This window comes from Schistocerca piceifrons, chromosome 2, assembly GCF_021461385.2.
Source record: "Schistocerca piceifrons isolate TAMUIC-IGC-003096 chromosome 2, iqSchPice1.1, whole genome shotgun sequence".
In the NCBI taxonomy this organism is placed as follows: Eukaryota; Metazoa; Arthropoda; class Insecta; order Orthoptera; family Acrididae; genus Schistocerca; species Schistocerca piceifrons.
Genome location: NC_060139.1, coordinates 77,052,560 through 77,073,121, shown reverse-complemented (window position 1 = coordinate 77,073,121; position 20,562 = coordinate 77,052,560). Strand labels below are relative to the sequence as shown.

At 44.2% G+C, this 20,562-nt stretch overlaps 1 protein-coding gene across 1 annotated transcript in view; it reads right to left on the bottom strand.

The window, feature by feature from the left end:
- The window catches only part of LOC124777393 (serpin B3-like), a 71,376-nt gene that overhangs the window by 22,009 nt on the left and 28,805 nt on the right, over positions 1 to 20,562 (bottom strand). Inside the window, exons 5-6 of the mRNA XM_047252785.1 lie at positions 18,214 to 18,428; positions 17,645 to 17,830 (exon numbers count right to left, since the gene is read on the bottom strand). Of these exons, the coding sequence (XP_047108741.1) occupies positions 17,645 to 17,830; positions 18,214 to 18,428 (401 nt within the window). The remainder of the gene's footprint in view (positions 1 to 17,644; positions 17,831 to 18,213; positions 18,429 to 20,562) is intronic.

The window sequence follows — 20,562 nt, the reverse complement described above, 5'->3', positions numbered from 1 at the left end:
TCAGATACCGAAAGATACTGAGAAGATATTGATGATACCGAAGCATGGGAAATTTGAGAGGCAATGAAACAACTGAAGAGCAGCAAGTGAGAAATGCACGTGAAGGTTGCAAGTGTACCATGTCCAGTACCAGCAGCGGAAACCGAGGAAGTACAATTGCTCCTCGCATTTAAACAGCGACAAGAAGGTTTAAATCAATGACAGTGTCAAAGGAGCGAGATTATGACTAACGATATCAGAGATTTGAAGGCAAAAGTCACAAAGGTGTTACACTGGCGAGTAGGCGCCAATGGTGCACCACATACTTGTGTGTAGTCCACATAAAGCAATGCGTATGGAATTGGATTTGTTGGTCCAGGAATCAGCTGTGGACAGGAAGCCTCACGCTAGCACGAGGAAGAAGAATACTCTACAGTCAACAGTCAAACAAGACCACAAGAAGGTGAATCTTTTGACTACAACAACTTCCTTTCGGTGTGAAAATTTCCTGCTCTTAGGAATGATGGAAACCAGTACACCTGAAGTCTTGGACTGATCAATTGCGTGTGGATATCTCGAGGGCGGAACAGCGATGTGTATGCGACGAGTAGCATTATAGTGTACATCGTATAGGAAATTTACGGACCCATACTTAGCTAGTTGTTTGTCTAGTGCAGTGCCAGATTTCACAGGATATAATGATAAGCCTGAATCTAGACGAGTCTAAGTCCAATGAAGCTTTTTGAGGCAATGTTAAGGAAAAAAAAAACTGTCGCCACAACTTTCACCTCTGCAGAGGTTATACTGTCGTGCTATAAGAAGCAAACTGTTTCATTTTGGGCGTTGTAAGGAGGATGCTGAAGCTATCAAAGGTTTGTTGTGAGAGCTGAAGTGTGGCCAAGATGTGAAAACTGTGTCACAATGATTCTGATCGTAAGGTGACGGGCGCTTCCGACTGTAATAGCACAACAGAAGTAGCGCGTACAACGAACGATGCAACAATGGTCATTGGTTTGGCTCGCACTGAGTGGACATTATGGATCTAGACCTTAGGCTGAGATCATTGAAATTCGTTCTCCTGCTCAGTAAGGCAGACACAATACGGAGAATTAATCACCACTATGGCGGGAGTCTGACACGGGAATGGAGATGCAAGAGCCCATGAAAGACCTCAGAACCAGTGACAGAATATGACAAGGTAAGGAAATTACTTTTAAAAAAGAATGGGAGCGCCTTACTCAAAACTTGCATCCAGTAATCACCACATTATAGGTGTTTCATCAATGTGGAGACGTTGTCAGCACCTTGCTTGTACGGACTGACAGGGAAGAAGATGTGCTGGGCATGGGATATAGAAGCCGAATGCTAACTTGTCACTAAAGCGTGCACTCGTGATTGCCTCTATTTTAGCAGATTCTGATTTATCATGTGAGTTCTGCATGACTGCAAGTAGCACCAAAACCGGTCTAGGCATGATTTTGTTTCAAGACGTCGAAGATGATAGATAATAAAGAAAACTATCGCTTTACTAGCGGATTGCTATCAAAATAGGAGATCTACTCCATTACTGAGTTGGAGTACCCTGCCATCGTGTGAGGATTATAGAGTTTCAGTACTTCTCATCTGATCGCAAAACGAAAATTTACACTGACCATAAGCCATTGCAGTTCTTACTAAACACAAAACGTAAATCGATGCCTCACCTGGTAGGTGTTAATCGCCAAGAATTGGACTTCACAATCACACATTTGCCAGGCACTATCAATACTGTAGTGGACACACTATCATGCTTGCCTATTAGTGTAGTTGAGGGGAGGGAAGAAGATATCAAAGAAAGCCATTTTGGACTATACTACCTCAAAAATATTGTATTTGAAAATTAAGTCGCTACCTGTTTCAAGGAAAGAGCAATAGAATAGGACAAATACGCCCACCATTCTGGATTTGGAAAACAAATGTAGAGATAAAGAGGAAATTGCTGTTTGGCAGGGAATGGACCTTCTTTCGTCACAGATATTTGGACGAGTCACTAGTTTTTGTGTACACCAGATGCATTAGTCTTAAATGGTGCATGCACCTAAACTGTGCCCACTTTGTGCCGAAGACGTTTTCCTTGAAGTTGCAAGCTACATGTTATTTCAGTAATATTTGGCAGTGGAGCTACCAAGTTTTGTTCATCTGCAAAGCTTATCAAAAGCCAAAGCCCTGCACCACATCAAATCAGGCACCTTTTTTGCCCATAGTACCAGTGAAATTATGCCACTTGGCAGCAACTGTTACCATGGTTCTCTTTCGAGATTGACGCGTGGTTTCTGTTATAGCTCGGTGGCTGTTGAGTTAAATTCTGCAACTTTGGCTCCACTGTGAAAGGCCACTGCTAGGACTGTGGCAGAAGCATTTTAGGAGAGGTTTTTTTAAAAAAGATTGTGTGGATAAGATGATTTCTGATCATGAACTGTAGGTTTGGTCATGCTGATGGGGCGATGTTGAAATGGCACACGATAAAAAACCAGTCTTCATTTTGACCTATCGTCCATATTAAAACGTGGCTAGACACTGGCCGAAACATAGATTTTTGTAATAAAACCTGATTGCTGCGATCATTTGAGAGTCATATAACAGTCGCTGAGTGCACCCACATTCCTAATGGAAGATAACTTGATATTCAGACCTTGTGGCGAGGATTAGGCAAGAGCTAGGCAGCCTGTATAGATTACACTGTGCCAAACTGCATCTGTCTTGGAATCGACGGTCCTTACACCATAAGCAGAAGGCAACCATAAGACATTACAAAGCGGGTCAGAAGATTTCAGTAAGATCGCAGAGATTATCAAATAAGCGAAATGTGTTGTGCCACAAGTTCTTTTCCTTGTTCATTGGGGTACTACAGATTCGAAGGGTTGTGCGTGTGAACATAGCCAGAGTGGAAACAAGCAAATCAAAGAAGTCATATGGCGTGCATCGTATCGGTAATGAAAAACCTTTTATCGAGTAAAGCATCTAAGATGGTGGGACAACAAAAAACTAAATTTTGAAATGGGTTATATTTGTCTCTGGGGTATAGAATTTATTTCTCTTTCCGGAAGAGTTTCTTTGGTAATCAGTTTGTGATTGTATCTGTGATAAGTTATTATATCACTGAGGGACAGACTTTCACTGCATTTTCCGTCCTGTGCAAAGAGTGTTTTCTGGTAAGCTTTGTTTTCTGCTTAGGTCAAGTGACATGGGAAGACGTTTTAGTGAAGAGTACATTTCCCTATTACACTCCTGGAAATTGAAATAAGAACACCGTGAATTCATTGTCCCAGGAAGGGGAAACTTTATTGACACATTCCTGGGGTCAGATACATCACATGATCACACTGACGGAACCACAGGCACATAGACACAGGCAACAGAGCATGCACAATGTCGGCACTAGTACAGTGTATATCCACCTTTCGCAGCAATGCAGGCTGCTATTCTCCCATGGAGACGATCGTAGAGATGCTGGATGTAGTCCTGTGGAACGGCTTGCCATGCCATTTCCACCTGGCGCCTCAGTTGGACCAGCGTTCGTGCTGGATGTGCAGACCGCGTGAGACGACGCTTCGTCCAGTCCCAAACATGCTCAATGGGGGACAGATCCGGAGATCTTGCTGGCCAGGGTAGTTGACTTACACCTTCTAGAGCACGTTGGGTGGCACGGGATACATGCGGACGTGCATTGTCCTGTTGGAACAGCAAGTTCCCTTGCCGGTCTAGGAATGGTAGAACGATGGGCTCGATGACGTGACGGTTTGGATGTACCGTGCACTATTCAGTGTCCCCTCGACGATCACCAGTGGTGTACGGCCAGTGTAGGAGATCGCTCCCCACACCATGATGCCGGGTGTTGGCCCTGTGTGCCTCGGTCGTATGCAGTCCTGATTGTGGCGCTCACCTGCACGGCGCCAAACACGCATACGACCATCATTGGCACCAAGGCAGAAGCGACTCTCATCGCTGAAGACGACACGTCTCCATTCGTCCCTCCATTCACGCCTGTCGCGACACCACTGGAGGCGGGCTGCACGATGTTGGGGCGTGAGCGGAAGACGGCCTAACGGTGTGCGGGACCGTAGCCCAGCTTCATGGAGACGGTTGCGAATGGTCCTCGCCGATACCCCAGGAGCAACAGTGTCCCTAATTTGCTGGGAAGTGGCGGTGCGGTCCCCTACGGCAGTGCGTAGGGTCCTACGGTCTTGGCGTGCATCCGTGCGTCGCTGCGGTCCGGTCCCAGGTCGACGGGCACGTGCACCTTCCGCCGACCACTGGCGACAACATCGATGTACTGTGGAGACCTCACGCCCCACGTGTTGAGCAATTCGGCGGTACGTCCACCCGGCCTCCCGCATGCCCACTATACGCCCTCGCTCAAAGTCCGTCAACTGCACATACGGTTCACGTCCACGCTGTCGCGGCATGCTACCAGTGTTAAAGACTGCGATGGAGCTCCGTATGCCACGGCAAACTGGCTGACACTGACGGCGGCGGTGCACAAATGCTGCGCAGCTAGCGCCATTCGACGGCCAACACCGCGGTTCCTGGTGTGTCCGCTGTGCCGTGCGTGTGATCATTGCTTGTACAGCCCTCTCGCAGTGTCCGGAGCAAGTATGGTGGGTCTGACACACCGGTGTCAATGTGTTCTTTTTTCCATTTCCAGGAGTGTATATTGCTAAGGCTGGTAAACAAGGAAGGGAGGGTGGACTATGTTCTATATGTTTGTTTGTGACAGTTTTAATCCCAAGCGGATATTTTGTGACAGACTTGACGAGAGAGGTGAAGGTCTTCCGTGATTTTTGATGTTTTGTGGAAGTAGTCAGGTGGAACTTGGAATTTGTCTCAGTCAAATCATTGTGAATGTGGTGAAGTTTTCTCTCAATATTGTATAGGATTCTCGATTTTTCTTGTTTTGTAATGTTCTTACGTGGAGAGAAGAGTTGTTACATCATCATCATTCAGGAAATAGAGAGGTTGTATTACGTTAATGTCCATGTCGGATGCATGTTTGGACCGCAGGTTATATTACTGTCCATGTCTGATGCGCATTGGCACCCTATCATTGGATGGATTAGGGGAGGATTTTGAGATACATTAATGTCCACAATGGATGCACATTTGGACCCTAGACTATGGAAAAGTGGCTTAGGAGCACAGAATAAGTGACAATGTTTGATATTTGCGAGCTGTGTTCTTGCCATGCAGCAATGTGAAAGGATAGCCGTAAAGCAGATAATTTGGAAACTAATCAATGGTCTATAGCTACAACATAATGGAAATGAAGCGGTGATTTGTGTCGAACTAATCTTGGTGTTTTTCTCTCTAAGTTGCTTTATTTGGACAGCCACCAAGCCAAAAAGTAACGAAACCATTGAAGGCCCAATCTTGTAAGTGGAAGAATAATACTGAAGAGTACATGGATTATAGTACCAATATAGGAAATACCGCTAAACAAAAGAAAGTAACTATGAAAGGATTAAAAGTAAGAATAAAGGTTTAAGGTAATGTCACATGAGAATTTAAGTAACATGTTAATGTAAGGATTTTCTTTTGACGTATTTGTTTGTGGCCACTATATGTGAATCTAGGCTACTAAATATGTTGCGTTTTTGCAGATAGTTTCTTTTACCAATCATTTAATTTTGCAATATTGTTCTACATCGCACTGGTATAACGTTACTGTCAGACACAATACAAAATGCTGAGAGGTGAAATAAGTATGATCGAAAGAGGAAAGGGAAATGGACTTACCAAGCAATAATTGGATAGAAGCGTTTGAGGAAAAGTGGCAGAGAATGAGAATCTCGAAAGGAAAACGGAAGCAGTGAGTCGAGAGAAAGCAATTCTTCCGATTTCAGAAATGTATGGATGTGGTCTGGGTTGTAGTTCTCTTTTGTTTTTGTAGCAGTTGAGTATCATATTGCTTAAATTCATATATATGAAAGCATGTTGTTGTGAGGGATGAAGTATGGAGGAAGTAGTTTGGTACCAGAGTGATTAACCATGTAACATGGTTTGAAACTTCCTGGGAGATTAAAACTGTGTGCCCGACCGAGACTCGAACTCGGAACCTTTGCCTTTCGCGGGCAAGTGCTCTACCAACTGAGCTACCGAAGCACGACTCACGCCCGGTACTCACAGCCTTACTTCTGCCAGTACCTCGTCTCCTACCTTCCAAACTTTACAGAAGCTCTCCTGCGAACCTTGCAGAACTAGCACTCCTGAAAGAAAGGATATTGCGGAGACATGGCTTAGCCACAGCCTGGGGGATGTTTCCAGAATGAGATTTTCACTCTGCAGCGGAGTGTGCGCTGATATGAAACTTCCTGACAGATTAAAACTGTGTGCCCGACCGAGACTCGAACTCGGGACCTTTGACTTTCGCGGGCAATTATTTTTTCACAGTTCTACACAACTTCTTCCTGTTTTCTCAATTGATCTGTGTTCGGTTTTTCAAGGCCTATCCACTGTGCCAACTTATAACTAAATCTGAGGGGGGTGCGATGGGGAGGTTCCGTTGTCAGAGCCATTTGAACCATCTACGTCAGATAACTCGTTCCGTTTCCGAATTACGATAACAACTGCATAGTTTTTTCAGCCCCCCCCCCCCCACCCTTCCTCCCCCGACACGCTAAAGCCTCCACTGTCAGTGCTGCCATCTGCCCTCTGTGAGTGGTTATCGCACGTTGCGTTGAAAATAGGAGATGGTCACATTAATTTGACTGAACTATGTATATAAATAGTAGACAGCACTGCAAGTTCCACGAAGCTATTCGCCGATGACACTGTTTTATACAGAAAAGTCGCAAAGCTAGAAGACTGTAGCGAAATGCAGTAAGACCTGCAGAGGATCGACGCTTGCTTCAGGGAATGGCAATGGACCCTTAACATAAACAATTGTAATGCGTTGCAAATACAGAGAAAGAAATACCCATTATTTATGTTTACACGACTGCAGAACAATCACTGGAAGCGGTTACTTCCATTAAATATCTAGGAGTATGACTACGGAGCGATTTAAAGTGGAACGACCACATAAAACTAATCACACGAAAGGCATATGCCAGAGAAAGATTCATTGGAAGATTACTCAGGAAGAGAAGTAGCTTATAAAACTCTCGTTCGACCAATACTTGTTATTGCTCGTCTGGGATTGGTAACAGAAAGGACTGATACAGGGAGTTGGTAAGATCCAAAGCAGAGCAGCACGTTTCATTACAGGCTTATTTAGTGGGCGATTACGGAGAAGATTAACCAATTCCAGACGGTCCGCTGCTCGTGGTCTCGCGGTAGCGTTCTCGCTTCCCGAGCACGGCGTCCCGGGTTGGATTCCCGGCGGGGTCAGGGATTTTTCCTGCCTCGAGATGACTGGGTGTTGTTGTGTCGTCTTCATCATCATCATTCATCCCCATTACGGTCGGAGGAAGGCAATGACAAACCACCTCCACTAGGACCTTGCCTAGTAAGGCGGTGCGGGTCTCCCGCATCGTTCCCCTACGCTCCGTCACGGAGTATGGGACTTCATCATCATCATGAAAATAAGGATTTTGGTAACCAGACTATCATACTGAATAGGTAAGTTATTATTCACGTTTCACTCTGTGATTGTTCGTTAGATTCCTAACTATTCGATGTGCAAAAATAAACAATGTTAGTCACTGTAATGAAAAGTTACATGCAGATGCATGGACACAAAGTGATGCACGCATAGACAAGGACTGGAAGTGGGAGCCTGTGTGACGGAGGTGGACACGAGGAAAGGGGCAGTTCAGCACCGACAGCTGACAGCAGATGGGATACACCACCACTGCAGGACTCCCCACCACAAGTGGGTCAGGGGCTGTCTCTGGCTATCCACGGAGATGGAAACCAACCACACTAAGAAATGGCGATTGGGCAATCCCACTTTCTACGAAGGAAATTAGCCACCCGGACACCTCGCCATATAGAAGACGAGTGGAGACTTAAAGGAGAAACAGTCCTTCATTGACGAATTCCTCAGTGGGCAGTGCTTGCGGCAACCGGTTCACCTCAGCCAGCAAGATAATGTCACGGCTGTACTTGTCTGTCAAGGGGCTGCTTGGTGAGCTATGGCTGCGGCGACCGCAGCTCTTCAGTGGCTCTGAGGCATTTGCCACGGACGAGGACATGTCTGACAAATCTTCGCAACAACAGAGAGCAGTCACGTTAACCTATCTTGTCGCAAGTAAATCCAAGATGGATTCTGTCACTCGGGCATCACAGGAGGCTGCCTCTCCCACAAATGCCTCTGTACAACATTCTAAGCGTAGTAGACTAGTATCAAAATGGTATTTTCTCTTCTTGAGATTAACGATCCCTTGTTAGGCTACTACACCTGGTACAGTTGTACCGAACATCATGTTTTCTCTTCTTGAGAATCAAAGCCCTTGTACACACTACTATATCCGGTAGAGTTGTACCACACATAATATTTTCTCTCCTTGGGGATAAGGAGGTCTGTTACAGCCTATTATACCTGACTGAGTTATACCACACATGATATTATCTGTACCTGAGAATTCAGAGCTGCTGACCACTGACAGAATGGCCACAGAACCTCTTCTTGCTTCGGTCACGGTGCTGACACACCATTTTCAAGGCCCTTGGCTGTGTCTCCTCTACAATAGGCTTGCCATGAGCTTCAGCTTTTGTTCCGATTTCCTGATGCCAGTGAAGCAAATGCAAGAAAATATCAACGCATTGTTGAAACTTTCGGACTTAGAACTCTGTCAGCTACCCATGTTCACGAGTCGGAGAGTGTGAACCATGTGTCGCATCTTGATTGAACAACGTTCAGAACGTACCTTTGGTAACAGGCAGGGGGCATAGGAGTGTCCTATTAGTGTTTCATTACATTTCAGCTGGACTTTATTGGAAAAGAGTGTAAAATTGTGATTCACGTATATGGGTATGTATTTTCTTACCTTTGTTTTTAAATTTGCTGTGTAAAACTTGGGACACACACAAATTCACATTTATATTATTTAACAACATAGCAATAATCCGTTGCCTGGGGATACTGTCCTTGACTGCTAATTAAAACCCACCCCACTTAAATTTTTTGTGAAGATCATCAGCAACGGCTACCGAAGACATCCGGAATAAGAAGTCGCTCCCATTCTGCTGACGACCTTTCTAAAGAGGTCGGAGCAGCAGACAGAGGTTCAGGGCACTCCGTTGACCTTGGCGTGGGAAACTGTCTCTGAAGGTGGAAGAATCATTAGTGATCAACAGCATGAGGATGCAGAAAGCAATGGAAACCACTGCATTAGAGACACATACTGTGTATCCATAGGATATATGGCCTGTAACTGAGAATTGTCAAGATGATCTCTCCATTGGGAAAAAGATTCCCGAATAGTCTTCCGTTCGGATTTTCAGGAGGAGACTGCTTAGGTCGAGGAGACCATGAGAAAAAGACTGAACAGCCAACGAAAGGATAACGTTATACGAGATGGGGCGTGGAACGCCAGAAGTTTGAAAATACTACGGAAACTAGAAAATCTGAAAATGGAGATGCTAAAGTTCAATATAGGTATAGTGGTGATCATTGAAGCCAAATGAAAAGAAGACAAGGATATCTTATCAGAGGAGTGTAAGGTAACAACGGCATCAGCAGAAAACAGTATAAGAGAATAGGGTTTCGTTATGATGACCTCTCCATTGCCGTAAGATTCCTGAACAGTCCCCCGTCGAGTAGACCGTTCGCCGGTTGCAAGTCTTTCGATTTGACGCAACTTCGGAGACTTGCGCGTCGATGGGGATGAAATTATGATGATTAAGACTACACAACACCCAGTACTTGAGTGGAGAAAATCGCCGATCCAGCCGGGAATCGAACCCGGGCCGTGAGGATTCACATTGTGTCGCGCTGACCACTCACCTACCTGGGGCGCACGCTGTAGAGGCTAAGAACGATACAGGAAAACAGGAAATCAGATAATTGAGGGTGTAGGTCGCACGTGCTACTCTGGGATGAAGACATTGGCACAGGACAGGAATTCGTGGTGGGCAGAATCAAACCAGTGAGATGACTGATAACCCATAAAACAAAACGATAACTGAACTTCACACAATTTTTTACAGTGATCCACATGAGAATACTTCGTGACATCTTTTATCACTGTCTCTTTCCCCAGAAAAATTTTTATTTACAGTTTCGTAAATAACGGTGTCTTGGAGATAAACACTGGATGTGTGTAACTGTACACGAGAAACATCACGCGAGTTCTCTCAGTATGTCAAACGGTTCTGTACAGTGTTCAATAACGACGTATGACAACGTTTTCTGTTTGACCTTGTTGTATTCGTTTTGAGGACTTTCAGCCTTGCTTTGTCTGTTTGTGTTTCCTACATTCTGTTAAACAATCAAGGTTAAAAAAAAGTGTATATCGTTTACCTTACGTCCATATCAATTATTTTGTCCCAGTGTTGAAATTTTGTGTGGGTTAGAATGAGAAGTGTTTCCAGCAGACCATTCCATGTTAGGTGAAGAGTGAATCGGGTGCCTAAAGTCTGATTCAGCATGTGACTGCTTGACAAAGAAGTCAGATTGTACAATTAGTAAATGATTTCGCAATTTATTACGCCAAATTTTCACTATTTGCTTCTGACACCGCGTTTCCGATATTTCCAGGAATGGTGGTGTAATCTTGTAACTGAAGCAACCGAGAGGCCGTTGTGTGGTAAATATCTGTAGATCAACTACAGATTCTGCCGTTTCGTGAGCTCAGGATCGTCTGCTATGCCTTCATCGTGCTCTGGAACGGGGTCACAGAGTTAAGAGAAGGGGATCGCAGTAAACGAATTAGTGAATGAATGGAATCAATTTTTAACTGTAATAACAATAATGGTACGAATCTGGAAGACAATGCGGCCTTGACGAGGCTGTTGACGGTGTCTAAGGAATGACTCTGGAATTCAAATGTGCCGGATTGTAGAGTGTGAAAGAGAGACGGTGAAATAAAATGACTATCTTTATAAGGTTTCTTTAAAAGAGTGAATGGGATGTGCTAGATGGTTTCTTTTTTGTAAATGGGAATAAAGCCTTTATGTAAACACATCAGCAGTAAGGGTGAGTAAGTGTTGTTAGCTCTTGGGTTAAGTGAGAGATTTTTGTTAAGCTAATGATGCTTTGGCATGGCTATTCTCCCAGTTTCCAAACTATTCCGTTGTCTTGGGGTAGGGAGGTCCTATACAAACGTGATTAGTTATTTCCCACCATGGTCTACCTAAGTATGCCACCACCCACACATCTGTTTTTTTTTTTTTTTTTTTTTTTTTACGCCTGAAAATCACTAGCCGTGTTTCATATTTCAGTTTTGTTGCACCAATCTGTGCCAATCTGTGTGATAATTGAGTCAGTTTACAAAATTCTGTATTTGTGTCATGAGTAATGATTGTGAGGATCGAGACGCTGACGCCCATCATATTTCATTGTTTAACTAATTATCTAGTTGTCTGTATCTTTAGACCACCTAGGAACAGAGCAGTGCTCTGACCAGTAATCGGCAGGTAGGATCTGTCAGCCACGCCACTTTATCTCAGTGGTGGTGGCAGGTCGCATACAACTCCAGGTCCTTAGAATTGTGAACTTCCTCTGGTACGACTGTGGTGACTCCCTAAAACATTTGGTTTGGGAACTATGTTGTGCGTCCAGAAAAAGCAAAATAAAATTTTAATGGGCCACCATCCCTGTGAAAGAAAACCTTTTGCTGACACCTTTTTTGCTGACAGGCTGAAAAAATTTGAGGGAGATATCCTGGGCAAAAGAAAGAGACCACGCTGTTCTCCTGTGGGAAAGCTACGTTGTGGTAGTTCCCTCCTCCTGCCCCTCCCCCCCCCCCCCCCTCCCTCACACCCGCTGAGTGGATTGAGTGGGTCGCTGACCTATCTCACAGTGTGTGGACACACTTAGAGTGCATGGTGGACCCTATCTGTTCCCAGTCGAACAGCTTTGCCCATGCCAAAACAGAAGGGAAAAGGTCGGACATGGGGTGACAGGTAGCAGTTGTGGGCAACAGGTAGCGGAGACGACGCACCCAAACTGCCGACACAGCCACTAACAAATCGCCTACATGTTGGGGCAGACCTACTCAACTGGGGCAGTTGGTCGATTGATTGGCCCATGAGTGGGTGGCTTCGAAATTTTTCTTCCTTTTGCAGGAGTAGGAATAGCGCAATCCAGACTCTGAATAATGTCAATAACAAGTTTCTCTCTCAAAACTTGAGAAAGCACCTCACTGGCTGGCTTAAAAAGTACCTACTAGGTGGGATGTTCGAGTTTTCTAAAATTTCACTGAAGAATCTTTCACAGAGCTTTCCCACCGGTGAAGCATAGTCTGCACGGACTGTAGTGAGAGACTCTGTAGCAGAGAGATATAGAACATTTTTAGAGACTTGTTTAGGGGATGTGGAGGAGGACACTCGACTGAAAGACGTGGGCGAGGGATACTCTAGTACCTCCTGCCGCGGAAGTCGAACACGCGCCAGAACAAATGGACAGGGCGCCAGCGCTACACCACGTGCAGACCGCGGCCAATAGCCGCTCCCTCCGGTTTCGTATGTTGCTCGTTGTTGACATTTGCCTGGCTCTGGTTCCGAGTGGATTTACTGGTGTTGTGGTTTCTACGAGCCTCCGTTGTTTATCTCTTCCTTGTTGTGTCGGTCGTCGTCGGTTGTTGGTTGTCGTTGGTCTGTCGTCCGACTCGTCCTGTGTTTACCCGGTGGTGCGTGCTCCACCGCCGGCGGCTTCCCATCCTGGCGGCTCCGATCCGCAGCCCAAGGCGTTCCCGCAGTTGGTTTTAGGTACTACAGATACGGAACTGCATTCAAGGATCAGATCATCATCCATGACTGATGAGTTGTTGCTGCCAGTTGGGCATGGGGGATGCAGGCCTTTTCGCTCTGTCGATTCTGGTGAGAGCAGCTCGTAGTGTGTGAAGAGAATGATTAGGGGTTTGTTTCTTTTTACCTTCATTGGAAGTGACTTTCTATTTCGTTTTGCAGCAGAGGGATCATCCATGAGCGGTTTACATGTCTGCCTGTGGAACCAATACCTTGCTTCCTGCTAGGTTCAAAATGGTTCAAATGGCTCTAAGCACTATGGGACTTAACAGCTGTGGTCATCAGTCCCCTAGAACTTAGAGCTACTTAAACCTAACTAACCTATGGACATCACTCACATCCATGCCCGAGGCAGGATTCGAACCTGCGACCGTAGCAGTCGCGCGGGGTCCGGACTGAGCGCCTAGAACCGCTCGGCCACCACGGCCGGTTTTCCTGCTAGGACCGGAGCAATTACGCACCAAGGAGTGATTATGTGTTTTAGGGGGACAACCTGTTGAGTTGATTGCCACTCTTGTTATCCATGCCTTGTGGGCGCTTCAAGCAGATCAACGACTCAATTACATTGCCCTGATGTTCACGGCTTGTATTCCCACTGGCTTTTGTATTTTATCAATTTCATTAATGTATGCTTCCTTTTTGTGTGTGCGAACCCAAACAATAAATAAAATTGGTGTTAATCTGGACCAGTGTTGTCAATTCAGTAGATAGGTAACTAACCCCTGTAAACAGTAACTCATTTGCAAGTACATATATTTTCTCATTGCGTGCTCCAGTGTGCGACAAATTCAGTTATACAGCGGAGTTCGTGGGAAGCGATCTGATTCTGGGTCGGTGCAGCTGGAACAGATCACAAAAAGGACCAAGAAGTTTTTAAGTCGCGTCGGCGTCCTGTACATTTTGCATAAATATTTGAAGGTTATCGAATCTATAGATGCACAAGTCTCTGATATGACAATGCCGTGTAGTAGACAAACAGCAGATTCATGATAATCATAAATGCGATATTATTTGGCAAAATGGTAAACGGTTACTTGGAAAACATGAAGTACTTGTTGTTGTTGTTATCTTCAGTCCTGAGACTGGTTTGATGCAGCTCTCCATGCTCCTCTATCCTGTGCAAGCTTCTTCGTCTCCCAGTACTTACTGCAATCTACATCCTTCTGAATCTGCTTAATGTTTTCATCTCTTGGTCCCCCTATACGATTTTTATCCTCCACGCTGCCCTCCAATGCTAAATTTGTGATCCCTTGATGCCTCAGAACATGCCCTACCAACCGGTCCCTTCTTTTTGTCAAGTTGTGCCACAAACTCCTCTTCTCCCAAATTCTATTCAATACCTCCTCTATAGTTACGTGATCTACCCATCTAATCTTCAGCATTCTTCTGTAGCACCACATTTCGAAAGCTTCTGTTCTCTTCTTGTCCAAACTATTTATCGTCCATTTTTCACTTCCATACATGGCTACACTCCATACAAATACTTTCAGAAACGACTTCCTGACATTTAAATCTATACTCGATGTTAACAAATTTCTCTTCTTCAGAAACGCTTTCCTTGCCATTGCCAGTCTACATTTTATATCCTCTCTACTTCGACCATCATCAGTTATTTTGCTTCCCAAATAGCAAAACTCATTTACTACTTTAAGCGTCTCATTTCCTAATCTAATTCCCTCAGCATCACCTGATTTAATTCGACTACATTCAATGATCTTCGTTTTGCTTTTGTTGATGTTCATCTTATATCCTCCTTTCGAGACACTGTCCATTCCGTTCAACTGCTCTTCCAAGTCCTTTGCTGTCTCTGACATTACTTACATTTTCATATTTCCCTAAACAAAGCTTGCTTTCTTGTTGTGTATTATTCCGTTATTTATCATCAAAGTGGAAAAGCTGAATTTCAGTCAAGCAGAATGGAACAGTTTGTGTCAAAGATTTGCATAAAATGGTCACTAAGGATCTTGACATTGGGCTGCAGTGTAGTATATCCAGATCTTGCGTTCGACAAGTCTGCGTTACTTTTCCATTCCATTGTATTTTAATCCACTTCATTGGGATTCCACATGTACGCTTAGTAAAAGAATAAGGAAAAATGTACAACTTCTATTAAGGGAAATGTATGAACCTTATGACGCTTATATTTTCGAGCAAATGTTTAGAAGTTTGCTAAATAATACCTCATTTATGACTCTTATTAATCGATTGGTCATAATTGCCTGTTATGTGGTATTGTTTCTTCAGCGACTTCTACTTTCGTAGTCTTCATATCCATTAACCTTCAGGTGATTTGCTTGGTGACCTGTTCCACTTCTGCTGTTTCTGATACACTGACGTAGTTGGAAACGCCGAAAATTATTGCCGGAATGCTCGTAAGTTCCGCAGTTTACGCATTGACTATACGCAATACTTTATTTAGGTCAGTGGCTATACACAGTGGTTTCTTTAGACCTTACATGATTCGCTGCCAGTTCAGAGGAATGCGAACAACTCACAGGTGTTACCATTTTAGAAACAGTATTCTCCTTCATCCGAAAGCTGAAGATTACCGTTTGCTACGACTCAAATAATTAGCTTTCTTCATCCTTTACAGCAATGCACACTGGTACACTCTCAAACGTTTAATAATACCTGGTCTGCAACTGCTCAATTGTCTATAAAGTGACATGCACCACTAGCTACAATCAGAAGAGATAACAGCTAAGGTGTCGTCCTACGTGATGTCCAGTGCTGCTGCACCAGACTGATTCATATTAGTGTCATTTGATGACTGTTTTAGATAATTGTTAGTGACAGACACTCCTCAAGATCCCGAACAAAGTAGACTACACTCTAAATCCCCTCAGACGAATATTCCATTTATAGATGTCAAACTACAGGGTGTTTCAAAAATGACCGGTATATTTTAAACGGCAATAAAAACTAAACGAGCAGCGATAGAAATACACCGTTTGTTGCAATATGCTTGGGACAACAATACATTTTCAGGCAGACAAACTTTCGAAATTACAGTAGTTACAATTTTCAACAACAGATGGCGCTGCGGTCTGGGGAACTCTATAGTACGATATTTTCCACATATCCACCATGCGTAGCAATAATATGGCGTAGTCTCTGAATGAAATAACCCGAAACCTTTGACAACGTGTCTGGCGGAATGGCTTCACATGCAGATGAGATGTACTGCTTCAGCTGTTCAATTGTTTCTGGATTCTGGCGGTACACCTGGTCTTTCAAGTGTCCCCACAGAAAGAAGTCACAGGGGTTCATGTCTGGCGAATAGGGAGGCCAATCCACGCCGCCTCCTGTATGTTTCGGATAGCCCAAAGCAATCACACGATCATCGAAATATTCATTCAGGAAATTAAAGACGTCGGCCGTGCGATGTGGCCGGGCACCATCTTGCATAAACCACGAGGTGTGCGCAGTGTCGTCTAAGGCAGTTTGTACCGCCACAAATTCACGAAGAATGTCCAGATAGCGTGATGCAGTAATCGTTTCGGATCTGAAAAATGGGCCAATGATTCCTTTGGAAGAAATGGCGGCCCAGACCAGTACTTTTTGAGGATGCAGGGACGATGGGACTGCAACATGGGGCTTTTCGGTTCCCCATATGCGCCAGTTCTGTTTATTGACGAAGCCGTCCAGGTAAAAATAAGCTTCGTCAGTAAACCAAATGCTGCCCACATGCATATCGCCGTCATCAATCCTGTGCACTATATCGTTAGCGAATGTCTCTCGTGCAGCAATGGTAGCGGCGCTGAGGGATTGCCACGTTTGAATTTTGTATGGATAGAGGAGTAAACTCTGGCGCATGAGACGATACGTGGACGTTGGCGTCATTTGGACCGCAGCTGCAACACGGCAAATGGAAACCCGAGGCTGCTGTTGGATCACCTGCTGCACTAGCTGCGCGTTGCCCTCTGTGGTTGCCGTACGCGGTCGCCCTACCTTTCCAGCACATTCATCCGTCACGTTCCCAGTCCGTTGAAATTTTTCAAACAGATCCTTTATTGTATTGCTTTCGGTCCTTTGGTTACATTAAACCTCCGTTGAAAACTTCGTCTTGTTGCAACAACACTGTGTTCTACGGGGTGGAATTCCAACACCAGAAAAATCCTCTGTTCTAAGGAATAAACCATGTTGTCTACAACACACTTGCGCGTTGTGAACAGCACACGCTTACAGCAGAAAGAAGACGTACAGAATGGCGCACCCACAGACTGCGTTGTCTTCTATATCTTTCACATCACTTGCTGCGCCATCTGTTGTTGAAAATTGTAACTACTCTAATTTCGAAAGTTTGTCCGCCTGAAAATGTACTGTTGTCCCAAGCATATTGCAACAAACGGTGTATTTCTATCGCTGCTCGTTTAGTTTTTATTGCTGTTTCAAATATACCGGTCATTTTTGAAACACCCTGTATATAACTAACGACCTTGACAGCCCACATTCCTTCACAGCCGCATTGTCACCTTCCAGCCCCGATAGGTTCGTGCTGCAACCAACATATGTTCCCATTTTACATAAGCAATGAACTAAGATGACCTGTGCTTTCGTAACTTTCTGGATGGCTAACGCAACTGACGATGTGATGTCGGCATAGGTATGCACTCAATTTCCTACTGCCATTGTAAAATTAACTTATAAATTGACATATTCTCTTCAGTTTTACTATGTCGTTCATAGTAGTTCCTTGGTGTTCAACATGACAACCTTGCTCATATGTTAAAAACTACACGCAATACTTAGAAGAAAAAAAAAGGGTAATACGTACCTGTTGCAATGGTTCATTAAGCTCTTTCTTATACTCCATTTTGAACTTAGGTAAATAGACAAGTACATCATTTTCGTACATATTACTGGTGACATCTCTCAGATTTAACTCTGCAAGTTTACTCTCAAGGTTCCTCAAACCGTCTGCTTGTCTTGGTAGAAATACAAGCATGATGAATTTGTTTCCCTGTTTTGATCAAGAAGAGAGGAATGTAAAATAATTTAGCAGGAGATGCATACGTTCGACAGTACAAAAAGCAAATACATTGTTACTAAAATAACATAATTAACGTTAAAGGATCATGCACAGCGTAATAAAAAATAGTTACAGTAGTTAAAAAGAAGTTCTAAAACTACTCTCGACATTTTTCTTAGCAGAGGCTACTCAATCTGTTTCAGATATTTTACAATCAGAGTTTCCCATGACGCAAGGTAATAAGGTCCTAATTCAGAAACATTGCATTTAATAGCAGGTTTAAAGTTACAAAACGTTACCCCCCAAAATAATATTTTCATAACATAATAGGTTCAGATTTTGTTTGAACATAAATGATTACTTCCGCACAATACCTTATAAGGAAGGGCGAGGACCTGTGCATCCAAATCGTACCTCATTGCGTACTTAAATTTGCTCTGTATCTGCATCATATCAACATTAGTCGCGGGGCCAGCATCCGTGAAGAAACCTCTGGGCGCAGTGTTCATTTTATTAAACTGTTTCTGCCACTCTGCTTTGAAGTAGACTGCATTGACTAGCACCATCAGGGTCTGACCATCCAGAGCTCCTAGAAGAAAGCACGAACTTAATGTAGTCACATTTTGTTTCCTCCATTCTATGAAATGTCAGCAAAAACCAAAAACTAACTTGGACGAGTCTCTTCTCCGTCCTCCAGTTAGATAATGTGTGCGAGATATTGCCCAGCCTGATTTCTGACATTTCTTCCAACTGTATGGTTGGGTCAACTGTGTCACCTCGCAATTTGATATGCTGAAAGGTATCGTAGCTTAGTGTGCTGTGACGATGAATTCACAAGTCTGTGTGCGATTTTTATCTTTTTATTTGCTCATTTTGATCATGTTTGAGGGATACACAAGGCTGGGTAGCTATGGAGGAAGGTTGCGGTTTACCGTGAAGGAAAGTGTATGGGCTGAGTGGCCGTGTAGAGATCCCTGAGTGATCCCAGGAGGTTTGTAACAAACGCTCTGGTGGAAGGGGGCCGAACTCATTGGTGTTGCTGTTCGCGGAATGCGGCTGGTCCCGGCGGAGGTTCGAGTCCTCCTTCGGTCATTGGTGTGTGTGTTTGTCCTTGGGATAATTTAGGTTAAGTGGTGTGTAAGCTTAGGGACTGATGAACTTAGCAGTTAAGTCCCATAAGATTTCACACACACCTGAACAGTTTCTTTTTTTCGCGGAAGCATCTGTAGAAAGCTCCCGGACTGACATTAAGGCTGCGAATGCGGTTTTTGCTGCTTTCAAAGCAGTTGCCGACTAGGCCCCAGAGAATTGTCATACGTAAAGAATTCACCTTCCGGTCTACAAAATGGTTCAAATGGCTCTGAGCACTATGGGACTTAACATCTGAGGTCATCAGTCCCCTAGAACTTAGAACTACTTAAACCTAACCAACCTAAGGACATCACACACATCCATGCCCGAGGCAGGATTCGAACCTGCGACGTAGCGGTCGCGCGGTTCCAGACTGAAGCGCCTAGAACCGATCGGCCACCGCAGCCGCTAGCCTACTGTGGTAAAACTCGTTGCCTTCCCTCCAAAATGCGGTTATCCAATCATGTGAATCTCGTCCGACATCGTGATTTGGTGCGGAGGACTTGGCCAATGAGTGGAACCTGGCTGGGAGTCAGTACCAACCTTCTGCATACTACAATGCATTAACTGAGCCAAGAATGGTAAATTTGTGCAGGGTTCCCGTGTATTCTGGAGAAGAACTCAAGATTATCGCTGGTCACACTGGCAATTCCTGGAGATTCTCCCCTCCGAATTGAATCGTTCGAGATTCAGAGAGGCAGTTGGAAACGATGACATCCGGTGCTGACTGCATTGGGGCACATGTGCGCTGAGTTCTAAATAAGTTTCGCATTTCGTATTTAGAGATGTCCATTATCTGAGCAGCTCACAATTTGCGGGTTTTGCAGCGCAGACTGGGTTACTTGATTACTTATTTGACGAGTCTTGCAATCGATTACTTTGCAGTTTGCGAGATGTGCAGACTGCGAAAGTTTGCTGCGTTTCCCAAATAGTCTTCCAGTTAAATACGACGCAGCCACGGATGTGTCGGGGATAGATTAAGATGTAAATAAGCTTCTAGCGGTGTTCTCCGTTAATGTTCAGAGAACTGATTATTCACGGCAGTAACTGCGTAGTATTAATTATCTTTGGTTCATGTAGAACTTTTTTCACAATAAACTGATATTCTTCAGTGAATCCTTGCTTTGCAGTTATAAACCCGACTACCCTACAACTAATCGTAGGTAGGAAACTCGTAAATAATAAAGACAGTTAGTTACTGGCGTAACTAATTTGGTGTCTCACTGTGACGGTATGCTCAGGCTTTGGAGATTTTGATTAATTTCTTTAAATTAATGTACAATGAGCATTGCACCCACTCGCCTAACATCGCTAAAGTCTTAAGTGAAATAGGCAGAGAGCACATACAGTTGCCAAGGCCCAGCGCAATTTCGACATAATGTCTCAGCCGGACGCTAAAAGTCTAACACCGTAAAAGGGGTAAATTTCAATGTTTAGAAAGTCACTACTTTTCACCGTTTCCGATAACTTTCAGATTTCTCCACTGATCATCCTGAGTATGAGTACGCTTCTGGCCATCAAAATTGCAACTGTATGAGGAATGCTAAACGCTTGGATATGCAGGTGTGTAGAATTTCATCGTAACTGCAGTA